Source organism: Triticum dicoccoides, chromosome 6B (genome assembly GCF_002162155.2).
Source record: "Triticum dicoccoides isolate Atlit2015 ecotype Zavitan chromosome 6B, WEW_v2.0, whole genome shotgun sequence".
Classification (NCBI taxonomy): Eukaryota; Viridiplantae; Streptophyta; class Magnoliopsida; order Poales; family Poaceae; genus Triticum; species Triticum dicoccoides.
The window spans coordinates 636,766,830-636,786,272 of record NC_041391.1 but is presented as its reverse complement, the minus strand read 5'-3'; the positions used below and the strand labels follow the sequence as shown (position 1 = coordinate 636,786,272).

At 45.5% G+C, this 19,443-nt stretch overlaps 1 protein-coding gene across 2 annotated transcripts; it reads right to left on the bottom strand.

Annotated features, from left to right (window-relative positions):
* Nucleotides 1-5,485: 5,485 nt before the first annotated feature.
* Nucleotides 5,486-9,093, bottom strand: LOC119322661 (mitochondrial phosphate carrier protein 3, mitochondrial-like). 2 transcript variants are annotated; one of them, XR_005155788.1, is made up of 7 exons: nucleotides 8,663-9,093; nucleotides 7,354-7,715; nucleotides 7,227-7,270; nucleotides 6,197-6,411; nucleotides 5,973-6,097; nucleotides 5,762-5,879; nucleotides 5,486-5,721 (listed from the first exon to the last, which is right to left on the bottom strand). XR_005155788.1 is itself a non-coding variant. In XM_037596150.1 (6 exons), the coding sequence occupies exons 1-6, from the start codon at nucleotides 8,984-8,986 to the stop codon at nucleotides 5,816-5,818; spliced, it is 1,134 nt and encodes a 377-aa protein (XP_037452047.1). In that variant the 5' UTR covers nucleotides 8,987-9,093; the 3' UTR covers nucleotides 5,486-5,815. The 2 variants fall into 2 exon arrangements, 1 of the variants encoding a protein (XP_037452047.1); XM_037596150.1 differs by having other exon boundaries at nucleotides 5,486-5,879.
* Nucleotides 9,094-19,443: the final 10,350 nt, after the last annotated feature.

The following is a 19,443-nucleotide window of genomic DNA, read 5'->3' as shown; positions in this document are numbered from 1 at the left end:
GCTGGCCGGGTGGTGTTGGCGGCGGCGGGGCCTGCCTGTCCCCACGCGCGGCTCCTTGCCCGGGGCATGGGGGCGGCAGCGGTGCTCCTCGGCTTGATGACGGCCCGGCGTCCCGGCTGCGGTGGCCGGCGGCACACGCGGTGGTGGTGCGGCTCCTTGGCGGCGTGACGGCGGGGTGGCACGCCCCCGGCCTAGATCGGGGCCGCGGGCCCCATCTGGGTCCTTGCGGGCCGGCTCCCGACGTGGCTTCGTCGTTGTCTGTTTGGTGAGGAGGAGGAGCAGCTCGGACGGGGGGCAGCGACGCCGACAGCGTGCCAGCTGCAGCGCGGAGGCGGGAGCTGTCCGGGCCTCCGAGGGCCCGATCGGGCCTGTGGGGCCACGGGCCCGGTAGGCTCCTGCTTTGACGTTTGGTCAGCTACCGTCGTGGACGGTGGAGGTGGGGCTCTCTAGTATGTTGATGGTGATACTGCCCGTGTTGAGACAGCGTGGGAAGCTTCGTGTCCGTGTTGGCGCAGGGTAGTGGTCGGTTTGGTGGCGAGCTCCGGAGTGCCTGAGGTGGAGGATGGGATCGGGAGAAATCCATGTTGGCTTGGCCGACACCGACGCGGTGGCGCCTGAGGGTAGCACCGGACCTTCCTGGAGGGCGTCGGGGCTACCCTTCCTCTCTCCTCACCGCATACCGGGGGAAACCCTTGGCAGCAGCGTTGTCGTCGTCGCGTCCCTTCTTGGAGGTGTTGATGGGTACCGGCGCTTCGGAGTCTCGGAGCTTGGGGGGCGATTTTCGGTGGACGCAACGGTCACGAAGCTTCGCCGTTTTTGTCGATCCGCCGTTATCAGCATTTGTTTCTTTTCTTTCTTCTTCTTTTTTCTTTTTGGGCGTAATTGTGCTACTTCCGCCCCAGCATCTATCGTTGGTTGTATCGGATGGTTGCTTTGTAAGACAAAGCGGGGGAAACCATCTTTCTTAAAACATTGCATGCAAGATGGTCCGATGGAGCAACTCTGCTCAATCAAATTAGATTGGAGGGTCGACGAGGCGGTAAGCACAAAGATCTGCCCGGCTAACTGGCACCTATCGCACTCCTTTCTTGTTTATCTCTTAGGCGGGCCTTAACTTATCCCTTTTTATCCATAGCTCATTTCTTTTAATACGGGTTTAATCGCTAATACCATTAGTTTGCAGTTCATAGGTAACCAACCCGTCAAAACTTTAGTTTCCATTGTCCAACATTAAACTATTCCCATTGAACCATAGTTGACCCTTTAAAATTCTTCGAATGAACAAATGCAAAAATAGATTGCACCCAATATCTTTTGCCTTGTTGTTCTTGCTTCACGAGGGGTGATAAAAAAGAAAGAGGTTAAAGGTTATTCCATTTGACATACATTTCCTTAACATGTGAATTGGGAGTTTTTTTTCTTTTTGGTACACTCCCCCTTACAAGTTTGCATGAATCTTAAAGTTACTTTAAAAGCCTATCACCATATTAGCTTGCACATCAAACATATTGAATAGATTGAGATAAGCCATCTAAACCGAGAATGAGGGAGTACTATACTACCCCTAATGTGGCCAAAATGTTGAATCTGTCCAATAGGACTTAGTGGCAGGGCAAACACACACAAAAAAGCTAGGTTAAGCTAACTTTGTTGGGGGACCAAAACACAGGACTTAAGCCGGACCAAAGCACAAGTGTATCATCACATCTTAGACTCGCTACGGTGCTTTTTTTTACGTCCGTTGGTTCATCATTTTTAATACATCATCCTTCTGGTTCTCTGGGCCTGGGGGAGATAAATCAAACGGATCTTAACGATTGCCGGTTGAAGGCGAGGCACGGCCGGCCGGGCGGCCGATCTCCTTCCTTCACATGCCAATACATTATATCCCGATCGGTGTCACGCAACGCAATTGCTTCCTTTGCTTTGTTTAACAGAAAATGCAGCATCGCCCTGCGCGTTTACATACAGCCAGCTACTGTTGTTCTGGCGGCCGGGTGCCATGCTGCATGACTCATGCATGATGCACGCGCGCGCGACGTCTCCTCTCGCGGCGGCGCCGGCCCACGACCACGGACCAGCCAGCCTCCCCCATGGCCTCACGCAACATACGCTTGGCTTGTGTAACTAACCGGTGGTGGTGGCGTCGGTTCGCGCAACCCTGCAGGTTCAGTGGCTCAGGACAGCCGTGCCCAGCAACCCGGGGCGAACTGGCGGGGGAATCGTATCAGGGGAGCTTCATTTGCAGCTGGCGAGATACGGTGGAGTACATTATAATAAAATGCTTGTGGCTTCTCATGATTCCGGTCGATTCTGATTCTCCCGTGGAAGAAACAAGAGCGCATAGTGACCAAAACAAAGGGCATTTGTGTGAATTTAGCAATAGAAAATAAGAGCATGTGACGGTTAAAACGCATCGAAAATAAGAGCATGCTTAATAATAATGTGAAACGTGTGAAATAAGATGAATGAAATGTGTGAATCTAGGTTGTTCGTTCTTCATCTGACGGTTCACAGAGGCAAAAGCCAGGCTAGCAAAGTCCAGCCGATCTAAGCCGGAAATTTCAATATGGTAACATCCTTTGGTTCGTACATAAGTTATCAAGTATGTGGTTCGTATATTACCATGTTATTTTCCACGTAAGTTACTGGATTATGTTTTTTAACAACTTGTTCTTCCCTGGTCAGTGTTACGGTGGTGTTTGTATGTAATCTATCAAGTCCGCGGTTCGTATGTTACCATGGTATTTCAAAAGTTGTCAAAATATACTTCAACATTTTTTTCCTGACTCAAAAATACCACAATATTTGTGCCTAATTTATCAAGTCTATGATGCGTTATCATGTTATTTGTATGGAAGTTACCGATTCAGACTGCATCTCATGTAAAGGCCTCATTGATCCCACCACCAAAGTCGCCTTCACCACTCTTCGGGGTGTTCATGAAGATGCCTACTTCCATCACATCAAGTAGAACGCCGATGAAACACTAGGAACCCAATGAGAAGAAAGAAAGAAAAAAAATTATATTATAATACAGTAGAAAAACCAGCTTAAACAGATTAGCTTCAGTTGATTTAGTTATCGGGGTTGGTTAGATCCTATACAACGAGGTGATGTGTTTGATTCCCATGTTACACCTTTTTTCACCTCTCAACAAGTAATCTTTATTGACTCGTAGAATGAGAGAAAAACAAGGCAGAGATAGCAAAAAAAAGGGGGGGGGCAGAAAAATCAGGACAATACATAGAGATAGACCGAGGGGAGCAAAAAATTGTGACAAAGGAGGCAAAAAAGCATACCTGCACATAAAGATTACCTAGCCGAGTTGGTCAGTGTCCTGCGCTCGCGCTAGCGACTTGGGTCCGTGGTCGCGTTTTCTTTATCTAGTCCATGCATAGGACAATCCATGGCGGAGCGCACTTTCAGTGCACGGCGGCATTGGCGCACTTTATCTAGGCCGTGTGCTGCATGCTTCAAGATGGAAACAACAAATGCCAGCGTGTAATATTGATGAAATACCAGACTCCAAGCTGGCTGTATTGTTGTGCTACACGCTCATGGTATGGTCCGGGATCCAAGTCATGCATCAGCCAGCCCATTAATTGGATATGTACGAAAAGAATGCATGGAATTTCTTGTGTAGGAAAATATTCAAATCCTCCTGACCCGTGTGGTGACTAGTGCTATTGTGCTAATGACGATTAGCACTGGTGGAATGTGCATCAGGTGGAAATTAAGACCGAGTCATAAAGTGCTGCAGTGTATGCCAAAACCTTGCTCTTTGCTAGTGACTATTACAACTTGCATTGTGTTGATTAAAAAAACATGGATCTGTCTTAAACTGTACATTGAGAGTTTCATAAAACTTGATTACTGCCTTTAGACTCAGTAAGTGTGGTTCACCATGACGAATTGTACACTAAGAGTTTGAAAAAAAAATTGCATTGCCTTGTCTGCAAACAAAAAAGAAATTTATTGCATGCTCGAGTGACAAGACGGCCGAGCGTGGTAGGACAGACTAACAAGGGACAACTTGTGCCAAGTTTGGTACTTGTTGCAACCAGTTCCAGATTTCGTCATACTAAGGGGATGGATCGGGGATCATTTGCTACTACTAGTGAACGAATCCAGGACCAAACAATGTGCTTTACCCGTGATATACTGCATGCTGTAAAAGAAACGCTACGTTGTTCTACATTGGTTCATAACTGCGCTATGACGATCCACATGCAAACGAGTCATGCCGATAAGCATACCACTGGACGCCGTGCACCAAAGGAGCTTTTCGCGATTCATAGCTGCTAGATGTAGATCGGACGCCACTAGGATCGTTCAGAAATCAAAAAAGTTCTTTAACTTTTAACCTTAATTTGACCATCTTTATTAGGTTTCTTGTGTTCTCCCTATTAAATTTGACTATCCATTTTTAGTATTCCTTTTTTCTATTCCCATGTATAGAGGAAATGTTGCCTTACTATGGAATAGAACTCATGTCGAAACCCGCACACAAAAACCAAATTGTGTAATTAATGCGTTTCCACCAATCCTCTATTTTGCACATGCAAGCCTACAATATTTCTATGTATATTTTTTATTATATTGTTGTATTCCTCTGTTTTTGAATTACATCCTATGAATCCTAGGCCCTAAAGCTAAAGATAATCATACACACAAGACTTCTAGAATTGCTTGTGGGAATAGTATGTTGGCAATATAACCTGGTGTAAAGAATACCAGTTGGGCGGACACCGCCCAGATATGAATTTAAAATCAGCTGCTGTGTCTTCCTAAAGGCATTGCACAAACAGCAATATGGTGAGCTGCAACAAGCAGGATTGGGCGTCCACATCCAACTTCGTCAGCATCATGCTTCCAACATCTATGTTGCAGCGTTGTCTCCCCCAGTAGGCTCTCCTCTCAAGGCTGAAGCTCGCAGGTGCTTGCTTTGGTTGCTACTCCTTAGTACAAAGTTGAGTCATCTATTTTGAAACGGATGGAGTAGGTCGGATCGGAATGCAACAGAAGGACCTTGGCAGATCAGGGCCGTAGTATCCCAAGTACGATCCTCTTTCAGTTTTAATCCAAACAGGTTATCATACATACCCAGGACACACAATGTGAAGGCTCATAATCACTCTATGCTAGCCCATCGAATCACTACCTGTAGTGTCAGGTGTTTGTCATCATTAGGATCTCGTCAATGTCCTGTATGTACTGTCTTCAGTCTCGAGTGTTTCACCACTTAAGACGTATGCTTGTAAAATGTGCTTGATGCTTATCAATAAAGTCGGAGTTTCCCAAAAAAAAACAGCAATAACTTGACGTGTACCACCTGCCGCTCATACTCTAGCTGGCCTGTTTGCCACAACAAAACAAGAGTACTGCATGACTTATCTCAGAAGACCAAGGAATGATTTTGCAAGCACGCCGAGAAGATAACTACTACTAGTAAAACAATAAAACGTTCTAACCATCCAGAAACTAACACACAACATGCCACGATATCAACAGCATGGAATTGGAGGTAAACAGGAGTATATGGGAGTTCCTCAGTACAGGTGATGGCAAAACCTGCGCTCTAACAGCCTTGCTGTCCTAAAACTTATTATGTCAAGCATCAAACTTCCCGGGGACAAAAAAGGCCTATTTCGCCTGCTTAATGAGTTCCTCTCATCAAAATGATGACACAATAACCATCTGCTACAATAACAAAAGATTTCGGTTGCTAAACTCAAGTAATTGATACAGTCCCCATCCACCAATACCACATCATCCCGGAATACATCGTCATCATCGTAGTAGGAAAAATCAATCAAGCGCTGGCTTTCGCTGCTTCCTCTACCGGAGCAACTGGTGGAGCACCGCCGGTGGTCGGGCTGGAAGAAAATGGATTACCAATTGTTAGTACTTCCTCATAAGCTGTTTACCATTACATAGTGATGAATTAACGTAGAGGATGAGATACTTACAGTCCAACCATGACCTTGAACGCGTCATAGATTCCCCACTGAGCACCGGTAAGAGTACCAATCATGACGATACGAAGGGGTAGCCCTCTTGTGAAAAGGCCCAACATGCCAATCTTGTTAACAGCCTACAAAGGTTTAATAATAACATTCAGTCAGCAAATAGTCCTAGTTAAAAAGAAGAGGATAGAAAATCTCGAAGATGAACTAGATAGAAACATGCTTACATCACCCACTGTAGCACCCTTGGCATTGTTGAGGAAAGAGACCAGGTTGTCAGCAGGGTGAGAAACAATAGCACAGAAGACACCGGCAATGTAGCCACCAGCAAAGCTGATACCCAACTGGGAAGACTTGCTGCACTCGGCCTTGGGAACAGGAACAGCGTGCTTGTAGATAAGCTCAACAATGGTCTCAAAGGAGGCAAACTTCATCATGGTGTCTGAATAAAGCATGGAAATATTCAATGAATGAGTACACCATAACATATGAACAACAGAAGTTCAAAGCATTAAACATTCAGCATCTATCAAATTCTATCTAGATGACATGTGATACCTAGAAGGCTACAACTAATAAAATTCAAACATTATGTCATATTCAATTAATATTGGCCAAACTGTAACCAACCATAACCCCTTACGAAAGGGGAACACAAACATCATCTTGTAAAAACAGGTATGAGGTATGGAATTGAGATTGATAGGAATTCCCTTTCTTGTCATTTATGAACAGAATACCTAAACAAAATTGCCGAACATACAACAGACATGAGGATTCAAAATGTTCTGCCATAACTCATTTCCAATAGACAAAAGTTGTCAAGTTCAGTAGATATCAGACATGATACAGGCATACAGTATTGTCATGTCTGACTAACATTTTTTTTTGGTGAGGAAAGTGAATTTTGGAGTTTCAGCTAAAAACTTCCATCATAACTGTGGAGTGAATGACTATAAGGAGTCAATGAATAATGTCCATAAGCTAGGCAACAAATAGAAACGGTAAAACGAATATATAATAGCATCAGCATGGTTGGCCATGAATAGGACAGAAGTTTGCTCATACAGGAGAATAATAAATCACAAAAACATCACCAATTGGTATATCAAAGAAAAACAAACAGTGCCGATCAGATGAAACAGTAGACCAGCTTTAGAGCATTTGGTTCCAATGCAGGCCACATTTAGGAAATGATCATAGTAGTGACAATTCAAATTAAAAGACTATAACAGAATGATAAGAGAAAGCACTTACAAGGAATCTGGCGACCCCAGAGTGGAACGATGCCCTTGTAGAGCCTGGCATTATTAACCAATAAAAGTTAGGGCACAGGATCAGGGAAAAGCGTTACGTTTTTAAGTCGGCTGGGAGATTTACTTACCCAGCAGCACCCTCAGCTTTGATGAACTTGGGAAGCCCGTCACTCAACCCACGAGCAAATCCAGGCTGTGTCTGCACACGGACCTTGACAGCTTCAAAGGGGCACAGAGCAATATCAGCAATTACCTCAGCAGAAGCTGAACCTGCAAGGTAAATCAGGGTCTTGTACTTCACGGCATTCTCAGGCCCAGCCATATCTGAGTAGGTCTTCTTAAAGAACTCGTAGAACCCAAACTTGCAAGCCCCCTGAGCACTGTAACCAAGCAACGTAGGCACCCATCCCCTGAAGAATCCCCTAGCTCCTTGCTCCTTAAACAGAACACCAAATCCAGATGTGATGCTCTTGTATTTGGCCGGGTCAATCTGAAACAATTGATAGAAATGGGTTTAGATCAAAAATATTTAGTTCAAACCTAGTACCAATTACAGCTTCTAATGTCAAAAGTAAGCCTAACCATCTCACATAGCAATCCCAAATCAAAGTACGTGGTACTTAAATGTACAATGCTCACTGGAATAACAAATTAAAAATAAACAAATCAACAGTCCTCAACAAAAGATGTATAAGTATCCGGACAGGGATCAAACTACCAAACAACATTAGATGATCAAACTACCAAACTTTAGTTTTGACCAATAGCCTGCAGCCGTACAGTTGGGACTGAATTTTCATGAATGGACAGAAATGAAGTAAATATAAAGTGATCACGGGTAACTCACGCCCCCTCCAGGCATATTAAGTAAAAGCCCAAGAATTGCACATTCATCAACATAATTTGCACCACAATACTGAACCAACTAAAAGCCTATGAATTACACATTCATCAACATAATTTGCACGACAATACAGAACCAAGTAAAAGCCTAAGAATTAACACATTCATCAACACAATTTGTACCACAATGAGACACCTCCAATGAGAAAGACACGTGAATCGACTAAACTAGGCGAATCTGTGCTTTTCAGAATCAACTAGCAAGCGATGAAATGCATCTACTGGAACTGCAATCCACTCAACTGCGAGCATGTACTAGTAGTCAGCAGTTCCTAACAAAGCACAGCAAGCACATCTGCGCCAACAAAAAGCATACGGGTAACAAAACAGTACTCCACAAATCCTAGACACCACCACAAAATCTACAGGCACGGAGAAGCGGAAACTGGCTAGATGCACGCATCCAGATCCCGAAATGCCCGACTAGATGGAGATCGAAATTCGCATCCGCGTGAAAACTAACGGCCAGATCTACGCCGAAACCTTCGGGGAAAGAGCCCCGGACGCACCGGGAGCACAGATCTAGTGCCTCACCTGCATGTTGCACTTGACGAGGTCGAGCGGGGTGACGGCCATGTGGGTGAGGCCGCAGCTGGCGATCCCCCCGGCGGTGCAGGCGGCGTAGAAGGCCGGCGAGTACATGACGATCTTCTCGTTGGGCGCGCGGATCGAGAAGGGCCTGCCGCCCCCGACCCCGCCAGCGCCGACGAGGCCAGCAGCCGGGGCCGCGGCGGGCGAGGCGGGCGCCTGGTAGGGCGACGGGGAGGAGGGGAAGCGCGGGGCGGCGGCGGCGAAGGAGCGCGAGGAGTAGAGGAAGCTGGGGAGGAGCGAGTCGCGGGAGAGGTCGGAGAGCGCCATCGCCGCCGCGCCGGGAGATCCGGGCGCGGATTCGCGGGGGGCTGCGGCGCTGGCGGTGCTTTCCGAGCTCTCCTCTCCCTTGGCGTGGCGATGTTCGCGTGGGTTTGACGGGGGGAGTGGCGACGCCCGAATATATGGAGGCGCTGCGCGTCCCCAGCTTGTTGATTATTAGGGTATTGGTGGTGGGCTCGCTGGCTGCGGGGCCCGGCGGCAGTGTCCAGTGGCTGCTTGGGTTGTGGTTGGTGCCTGGCATCTGGGGCGTGGATGGTACGCCTTCTTTTTTCATTCAAAGAGAGAAAAAATGAAGTGAAGAAAACTTTGGGTGTTTTGGGTCTGGCCGGAGTCGTTGCTGCTTGCCCTAGAAAAGAGTCGTGGCCACTTTCTGGGGTCGTAAATGTGGAATTACGCTTTGCTAATCCCGGCGTCAGCGCGGGTCGCCGTCGCGGAATATGCATGTGAATATTCTGAGGGAGAGGCGCGGCCTTGTTCCGCCCGCCCGCCCCATGTGGTCGACCGACGCGGGTCGGGACTCGGGATGAGCCGCCGGAAGGAACGGATGGGCCCCCGCGTGGGCCAGGCCCAGCGTCCACGGCGAGTTTGTTGTTCTCCCGTGTGTGTGTGTCGGCGCACCTTCAAGACCGGCACGTGAAGAGGTGCGAGTATTATTTCCAAGAAAAGCACAAGGTCAAATGAAAGCAACTTTCAGCCGGGGAGAGGGAGAGGAGCTTCGCTTGTTTGTTGCCGGCCGCCTGGCCCCAGCATGGAAATCTACCTCAAGCCGGGGCCAAGGGCTGCTTGACGAAACGCCAGAGGCGAAATGGTTTTTCGGCCGTCTCAAGTGTTTTTTTTTTAATTATTGTTTGATTGAAAAAGTCTCAAGACGTTGTTTGTTGGGAAACATTGTCTCGTACACGCCGCTGACAAAATCCGATTGTCTTTTGGAAAATAGGAAAGGCGTGTTCACGGGCAATTGGGAGAAGGTCGAATAGGAGATTGTTCAGCATCTAGTGATGGTTTTCTTTTCCTTGACTTTTTGTGTTATACGTACATGGACGGCCTTCATGAAGGCGCAGTCTAGTTATAACGATTCAGAAAAGCATGCTCGTTAATTTTCTACTGGTATACCGAATATTTTCGCATGATAACCTCCGACATGTCTATTGTCCCAGCGGGAATCAGAGAGCACTCACTTAACATCAGAGGAGGAGTCGCCCAGTCAAGCAATTCACCAAATCACAACGTAGGCCCGTTGGGGAAGAAATAGCAAAGCTTAAGGCAATCGGCTTCATGCAAGATGTTTCATACCCAGACTGGTTGGCCAACCTTATCATGGTGCCGATGAAGAACAAGACTTGACGGATGTGTGTTGACTACACCGACATCAACAAGGCGTGCCCCAAGGACCCGTTCCTGCTCCCCCGCATGGACTAGATGATTGATCTCACTGTAGGGTGTGAGCGTCTATCATTTATGGATGCCTACTCGGGTTATCACCAGATACAAATGAAGCATCCGACCAGGAGGTGACTACCTTCATCACGCCACACAGACCCTTCTGCTACATCACAATGCCCTTCGGGCCTCAAGAACGCTAGCGCCACCTACCAGCGAAGCATGCATACAAGGTCACTTAGTCTGTTCTTTAAGTCAAACTATTTTGAATACAACCAAGTGTTTTTTTGCGAGAAAACTTCTGACCCGTTCATCTTCAATCATCGTAGTACAATGAACACCAGAAATAACAAAAATTACATCAAATCCATAGACCACCTAGCGACGACTACAAGCACTGAAGCGAGCTGAAGACGCGCCGCCATCGTTGTGCCTCCCTCGCCAGAGTCGGGCAGAACTTGTTGTAGTAGACAGTCGGGAAATCGTCGTGCTAAGGCCCCATAGGACCAATGCGACAGAACAGCAACCGCCGCCAATGAAGGGTAACGTAGATCGGAAGGATCCAACCTGAAAACACATGAACGTTGACGAACTACGACCAGATCCGAGCAAATCCACCAAGGATAAATCCGCCGGAGACACACCTCCACACGCCCACCAATGATGTTAGATACACCATTGGAACAAGGGCTAGGCGGGAAGAATCTTATTCCATCTTCAGGGAGCCGCCATCGTTTCGTCTTTCCGAGTAGGACATAAACCCTAACAAAACGCGAAGAAACAACTGAAAACAGAGCACTCCCGCCGGCAAGGGCCGAGATCCACCGCGCCGCCATGGCCTTAAGGCCACCGGAGACGAGGCGGACCGACGGCGGCGCCGACGGGAGGCAAGGGAACCCTAGACTTTTCTTGCGGAGAAGGCTGTGGGGAAACTGGCTAGTTCAACCAAGTTTGTAGAAAAAAAACCAGCATGTACGATACCCTATTGATAACCTTATGGGGACGTATTTCATGATTGATATCGTTATATTGTTTGGTAGCGTGTATACTAATATTTTTCCTACAAATTTGGTCAAATGTAAAACAATTTGATTTGATACAATATGAAGTGGCTTTTTATATAGGGATGGACGGAATATCAAACAAGAGCCAAATGGCTAGGTGTAGTTTATTACAATCATGGTGATAGATTCAAGCGGGCCTTTGCTAATGTTATTACCTCAAACCTGGCAGTTCATCATGAAGCTCCTAATTTTAGTTCCATTCAGTCGGATGTTGTTGAAGCCATTTGTCATTTTGACCCAAGCATAATACTACATCCACAAGTGTGCACTAAGAAACATTGGCGCTCATCTAGAAGATCTACATCCGCAAGTACGCGGTAAAAAAAATATCTATTTTTTCCCTAAATCTGAAAAAAAAATCAAATTATCTTCATTGATAAATCTGAGAAAGTTTTAGGCCATTTTGCTCAACCGTTTTGAAGTTTGGACAGTCAAACTTTGGGAAATTTTGGCTAAAAAGTTTCACGGTTTTAAAGAAAACGAAAAATTCCAGTACTTCAAGCCATCTTCAACTATAAATCTAGTTTGGACTATCTTTGTATGATCAACAATAGAATAACTTAAAAAAACTGTCCAAACTTCAAAATGCTAGGAAAATAAGCTAAAATCCCAGATTGATCCGTGCAGATGAATTAAAGTACTGCAGTTTCCTTACATTTTGGGAAACTTTAAGCCAAATTTGGCCGAATATTACAAAAATGTCCAACAAATTAGTGGACAAAATGGCTGAAATTTTTGAGATTGATCAATGAAGGTGATTAGAATTACTGTTTTTTTAGATGTTATGAACTGTTTCATAATTTTTTGAATTTGTTTGGTAGGAATAGTGACATTTAAGAAACTAGTAAAAAAGGGTTATATATCAGTGAGCTAATTGTGCCAAAATCTATACCTTGGCCCTAGTGAAGCTCCGCCACAAGCTCCCGCGTGGTGTGTTGTCGTCGCTTACACAGAATAGCGAGGCGGCCACATCGGCGTTCCTAATGCACGTTGACAGAGATTGTTGAGGGGGCAAAGAGGGGGGGCAAAAGGACAAACTCTGCTTAAACTTTGACAATCTTCAAAATTTAAGCTTGAAAATTAATGGCAGTTCTAATAATTTCTCTAGGGTAGGGAGCCCTAGCCCCCCTTGGCCCTATAGTGCAGCTCTGCTACTGGCTGCCGAGGCGGTGTTCTGCCATACCCTCGAGCGATGACAGACCCCAGAAGCCGTTTAACTTCAGCATTGGTGTGCCTGGGTACAGATGCAGCAACGCCACAGTTGTAGCCCCAACTAGGACCCAGGTCTGCAAGCAGCGGCACGTCCAGGCATTGAGTGCGTCTTTTTTCTACTAAGATAAGATGCAAACTAAAGATTCTAAATATGGACTTGTGTCTTGCGACGGCACTCGCTCCGGCGTTGGCCAGCAGGTGATCAAGAATAGATTAACTTAAAAAAATTGTCCAAACTTTAAAATGCTGAGAAAATAAGATGAAATCCCAGATTGATCCGTGAAGATGGATTAAATTACTGGAGTTTCCATACATTTTTTGGGAAACTTTAAGCCAAATTTGGTCGAATCTTACAAAAAATGTCCAAACTTTAAAATTAGTAGACAAAATGGGCTGAAAGTTTTTCAGATATTCAATGAAGGTGATTAGAACTATTGGATTTTTCAGATGTTATGAATTGTTTCATAATATTTTGAATTTTTTGTAGCAATAGTGACATTTAAGAAACCAATAAGAAAAGGTTATGTATCAATGAGCCAACCGTACCAAAATCTATACCTTTGTATGCAGGTCCTGGTTAGCCTCCACAACTACCAGCTCTACTGCCACGCCGAGGATCCAGGGTGGAGGCTGAGCTGGTTTTGGGCCGGTGATGAGGTCATCTTTGACACGACTGGCGTAGAGGTAGCGGAGCAAGGAAACTGCAGTTTTGAAGGGGCAAAGAGGGGGCCAAAAGGACAAATTCTGCTTAAACTTTGATAATCTAGGGTAGGGGGCCATAGCCCTCCGGTCCTAGTGAAGCTCCACCACTGGCTGCTGGAGAAAGCTTCTTTATCATGGAAAATAACATCTAGCCAGTGTGTTGCGGCATATCCTTCTAGTTTACTGTACAACATGACTAATTCTAATTTCTAACCAATGACCATTCTTTTTGTTAATGTGTAGTGACATGGCAGGTCACGTGCTTCTACTCGCAGACAGCGGAGGGCCCATTTCGGTCGTGCTGTGTATCTTTGTCCACCTTCTACGGCAGCACGATAGTGGAGTGCCCACACTGCACCTGCGACACCTGCCCAGCTAGGAACTCCACGGCACCGCAGTGCCAGGACGGTGGGTGAAGCTGACCATCAACAACTTCAACACGTTCAAGAACTACGGTGACTGGAATCACGTCGTGCAACGCCCGAATCTACAGAAGTTTACGCAAGTTTTCAGCTTGACCTACGAGATGCTTGTGTAGAAAGGCACAATAAGTTGCATTTTTACTTGTGTTTCAAAATTTTCAAATCTTATTGTGTCGGGCTCCCTTTATTACTACTCTAGTTAAATCTATTGTTTATCATTTTGGTGACACTATTACCGCGTAGCTGCAAGGTGGACCAGAGTTGGTTGCTTGCCCGCTAGGAGGATGAGGAGGAGATGGCGGTGGCGGGAAGTAATTGTGGACGGCTCGGTTTGGGGTGCGGAAGGGGAAGGAAGGAAAGTAGGAAGCGCTGAGAGCAACCGAGCGAGCTTTCTAGGAGTTTTGGCACCAAGCTCACACCCGCTCTGCTGAAACATGCAAGGATGGGCTGAACCCAGAAATGGCTCTAGCCTTTGGACCACCGCGGGAGGAGTGCCACGAATTACCGGATCAGGTTTCTCCAAACAAAAAAGGTTAAAAAAATCTCCCTCTCTCTATAAAAGAGTAGATCCTGGATTTCTCGGCCGCTCGTCCAGTTCTTCACTAGCCGCTTGTACCGGTTGTACCAGGCTACCAAGTGGTTATCTAATGATAAATCTCTACTTCTAATGGAGTAGTTGGTAGTCTCGCTTCCAGGGTTTTTTTCGTCCCACCTACCATGATTTTTTTTCAACCGGTTTTTTTCATCACACCATCCCCACCCCTACCCCACCCCATTCACCGCACGCAGTCAGGTTCCGTTTCCCCCCTTACGTCCCCGATTCATGCATGACAATCAATTCTTTCCAAACGCAATCATGCATGACAATCAATTCTTTCCAAACGCAATCAATTAACTTAAGGTAACCAGACACAATCAATTCAATAAAACGGAGCGATATCTCGGGCGATTTTCTTGCTCCCGATATATAATGGTGCTAGCCAATCTGTTAACAAATGAGAAGGAAACAATCACGTGTATGTAGGGAAGATAATCGTGGAGATTGCAGGGCAGTTAAGGCCGTGCGTCACATGCAGGAAGGATTTTCCGAGTTCAGCGAAAGAGAAGGAAATCTGAGTTGGTGAATAGTCTCCACGATTTATTTTCGTCTGGCTTTTTTTCGTCTGGTTTTTCTTCGTCCCACCTCCCACCACCACCCTCTCACCGGTTTTCCTCTTTTCTCGTCTAACCGGCAACACCCAATGTATTTATGGTAATCAATCACAATTAATCCACGTATGGTAAGGCTATAAACTCAGAAATCTCAAATATTATTATTATAGTAATAAATCAATCCAGGTATGGTAAGGTCATAACTCAGGAAATTTCGAATATGGTAATTATATGGCAATAAATCAATCCAGGTATGGTAAGGCTATAAATATAAAGGAAAACTATTCCTGTGAGACGTCTAATACATGGCTTTCGTCACACCAGCATCTCACCAATCGTTTTGGAGCCATGCATCCAACAACGCCTGACTGTACTATATAACCCCTCCGAATCATCCTCACATCCACCATCAAACCCTAATCAACTACCTCGCCACCCTCTCTGCCACACCTGCCATCTGGATCCTCCTCGCTTCAACCTCGCTCTTATCGCACCACCGCATCTACGTTCGACCAGCAAGTCCTCCGGCAAGAACGCACACACCATGTCGCCTTGATGGCTAAGCATGTGCATGTGTGCTTCATGCCCCCACAACGCTCCTTGTGATCCGTTCGTCGCGCTGCATCCCCAATCTGGCCGGTGTGGCACTGTAATTTCGCCGGTGTGCAGACCTTCGTTTCCTCTGCTACTCCTTGTCAGACATTTTGTAGTTGCTGCTTGAAGTGGTATGGTCGTGCTCTGCTCGTTGAAGCCTGTAATTGGGGCTGCATGCTATAGACTCATGAGGTCCCTTTTCAATGTGGCTGCGTGGTAGCGATGCTCTTATGCATGCTACGTCGGCTGTGCTCCAGCGGTCTTGCATTTGGCCGGGTTGAAGGATACCATATGTGTAGTAGCCACACGTGATTCAGATTTTGTTCACATTGGAAGTACAAGTGATTGTTGTTGGAAACAAATTTCCACCCTTTTGGAAGCATAATTTTCTTCGGTCAAAATGTATATGTAAAATTATTGGTATACTTTCTACCTGCAATTCAATTACCTATCAATGGTGTATCCAACATTGCTCTATTTTTCTTCCTACACATAAGAAAAATGCTTCTGTAATGTATGATGCAACTTCCACCAAATCGAGATGCTTCTACACCATTGAACAGAGTTTCGGTTACCATTTTTGTTCCGAAGCATCAAATGGTGAGCCATGAAGCTTTATTAAACATGTAAGGAAGCATGTGTCATTTTGTGTTTTTCATATCAAAGCATCAATGAAAGGGCAATGAAGCAACTAAATGCCACATGGAAGGATCGCCACATGGAATTTGTTAACAGCTTATGGTAATATTATTAGTGGCATCTGCATATTTTCAATACGTATTTGAGAACCTATTTGATGCTTCCTGATTTCTATCGCATGAAAAATGCTTCCTTTAAAACAACCGGGGAGCGATTTGTTACCAGAGATAATGCTTCCATTGAAACAACCGAGGAGCGATTTGTTACTAGAAATAAAACGTGATTTATAGGATTTATTATATCCTACTAGAAATCAGGGATCAGTTTCCTAAAATGTTGGATGCGTCAACATTTGTAACTGTGCCCCTGATTAAGGAACATACTAATGCCCAAGCCACGTTTACAAGCCCATCACACGTATCGACATGAAATCCATCGTACAAGGAATCAGATTCCTAGCGCTTCCTCTTAAACAAACTTAAATTACCCCAAAGGCCAGCCAGATTAACGTACACAGAAAAATCAACACCCTATGATCTGTCATCCAATTTTTCCTCCACGGTCGGCCATCCTATTCAAGGCCCCTGATGCAATGTTCTGCCAGCAATCCATGCGCACGTCCTACCTAGCGATTGAACGGGACCAAAATCTCCCTAGCCAAACACCGGTTGCCGCTGCACTTACATACTCCGCCCACGACGCCGTCCCACTAGCGGCGGTGACGCTAGCGATCGTACCGAGACGTCGTGGGAGATGGAGCTCCAGGCCATCAAGGACTCCTACACTGGCGTGTCCAAGCCGCCTCCACGACGGAGCCAAACCGCCGTACCTATTCGGACTCAAGAACATGGTGCGCCTCGCCGGTATGGATCATCTCGCCTCCCACTTGCCAAGGTATAGCAGCCCTCTTCTTTTCCCTTTCCCAAGAACACATCGATGCACTTTTAACCTCTATAATCCATCTACCTGATGTACTTGTGTGTCGCTCGCCGGGAAACAAACTACTTGGTGAATCCCTGATGCAAACAATTTTATTCAGTGCTAACTAGGAGCTATTGTCTGCATGTGCATCAGGTAATACAAGTAGTTGTACGGGGTTCATAAAGGAATCGAGCTTCTCATCTTTGAGGATTAACGATGAGGCACAGGGTACACATGACGGATCTACGAACTACAGCTGACAACACATGGACGGCCAAAGGCTGTTGCATCCGCCGACCAACCACTACCCTTAATCAAGCACAAGGTACCTAGAACAACTCCCAAACACTCAATTCTTTGTAAGATTTTCAGTAGAAGCCTGTTGCAAAGTCAGGAATTTAGTTTATTTAATTATTAGTCAATGTTTGCCACAAAAAAAATTCAGATTTTTTTATTTTTTTATCATTTTCTAAATTTAACTATTCATGCTGAGATCATATGAGGTCAAACTAAGATGGGGGCTTTTGAACACTTTTTTCATGAATGCAAATGACATGCACATATAGGTGATGTTGTTCTGAACATTTTGATATCTTATTTGTATTTGTTGGAGTTAGTATGAATTCGTTATGAAATTTTCAAAGTTTCGGTCAAACGGTGAAAGGGCAAAAGTATAAGAGGATGGAACAAGATGGACAGAAACGAGGGTTTTTTGAATTTTGGGGCAAATCAAACAGGTGTGACACAACTAAGGGCTCAAATGTAGTTGTCCCTAAAAAATATATATTAGACAAAATTAATGTTGAATACTAGAATATATATGCCCCTTTAGCAATGCACGGGCAACACACAACAAAGGTGAGGTGGGCGTCACCCGTTTCTAAAAGAAAGGGCTTCAGCTAGCGAGAAATATCCCGCTGCAGCCGGAAGCCGTACGGGAAAGATAGGGTCCGACAGAAAAAGGAGAAGGGTGTGTCATGGGATAGGTTTTTGTGTTCGGCCTGCGTATTGGAGATATATAGCATGGCCCATAGTCCAGACAATCACATTTCTCCCCACATATGATCTGGATTGGGGGATCTCCGACTGTCTAGATGGTTGAATTTCGAGGAGCCTCAAACACGCCATAATGTATGAGGGAGAAATAAGCTTCGACCTTAGAGGTGACCTTAATCATTTGTTTGATTCATTTATGTATGCATTATAGCCCGTAGCAACGCACGGGCGTTCTACTAGTATCGTTAAGTTGCTAAATATTCCCGTCAATAAGTTTTTAGAGAAAAGTACATTTTCGTCCCTCAACTTGTATACAAATGGTCCCTTAACTCCAATATGAGGAAAATCTAGTCACTCGACTATAAAAATCTTCTACTTATCATCCATTGGCCTATTTTGGGTAGCTTTTGTGCTGATGCGGAATGGCTTTAACCGTCATCCACATTACTTCTTCCCCTTTCTCTCTCACCACCACATGACAACATGTCACCATTGTGTCCATGCCGACACCAAGTCTTGCCATCTTCATGTTTGGCAGCTAGAGATGAACTTGGATACTACCATCGACCTTGTCGCCGACGCTAGAAACAGTCATTATCGTCATCACCAATGATGTGGGGACACGGAAGCCGAGGAGCGAGTCAAGTATGACAAATGTGTGTGCTTAACACTGTCCCACGAACACGAGAAGAAAATGGATCTCTATGGGCGTGTTTGGTTGCCTGGGTGGCTCTAGACTACATCGCATGGGGGGTCCTAGGTGAGTGTGGCCTGATTGAGCTGATGCAAAGATGAGCTAAGATGTGTGTTTGGTGGAATGCATGATATTGATGCACAAGAGATGCTATATACAATAGATGTTGTTTGGTAGCCTGCATTTGAGCTTAATCCAATTAACTTTCCGCTTCCAATTTCAAGCATTTCAACTGGATCTGGATCATTAGATGGACAACGAGAACATGTAAAGCAAGTTTGAATTGAAATCTGAACAAAACTCAACTTTCAATTTTATTTATCAAAAAAATTCTCAAACCAACGAGAACATTTTCATCAATCTGGACCTGAACTTTTCTCTTCAAATTCCAATCATTTCAATTGGATCTGGATCATTCCATGGAACAAGTCTGAACTGAAATCCATAGCAATCTCATGTTTCAATTTTATTTATTGAAAAATTCTCAAACCAGTGGGGAAAGAGGGGAAGAAACGCCGCCGTTGCGCTCGCAGCATGCAGGTGCTCCCCTCGCCCCCTTCTTCCTCTCGGTTGGTGGTCTGCGGTGCAGCCCCCTCCGTGGGTGTGGAGGAGCACCGTCGAGGGAGGTCGGAGTGGTGTGGAAGAGACGGTTGTGGAACCTGACGATGT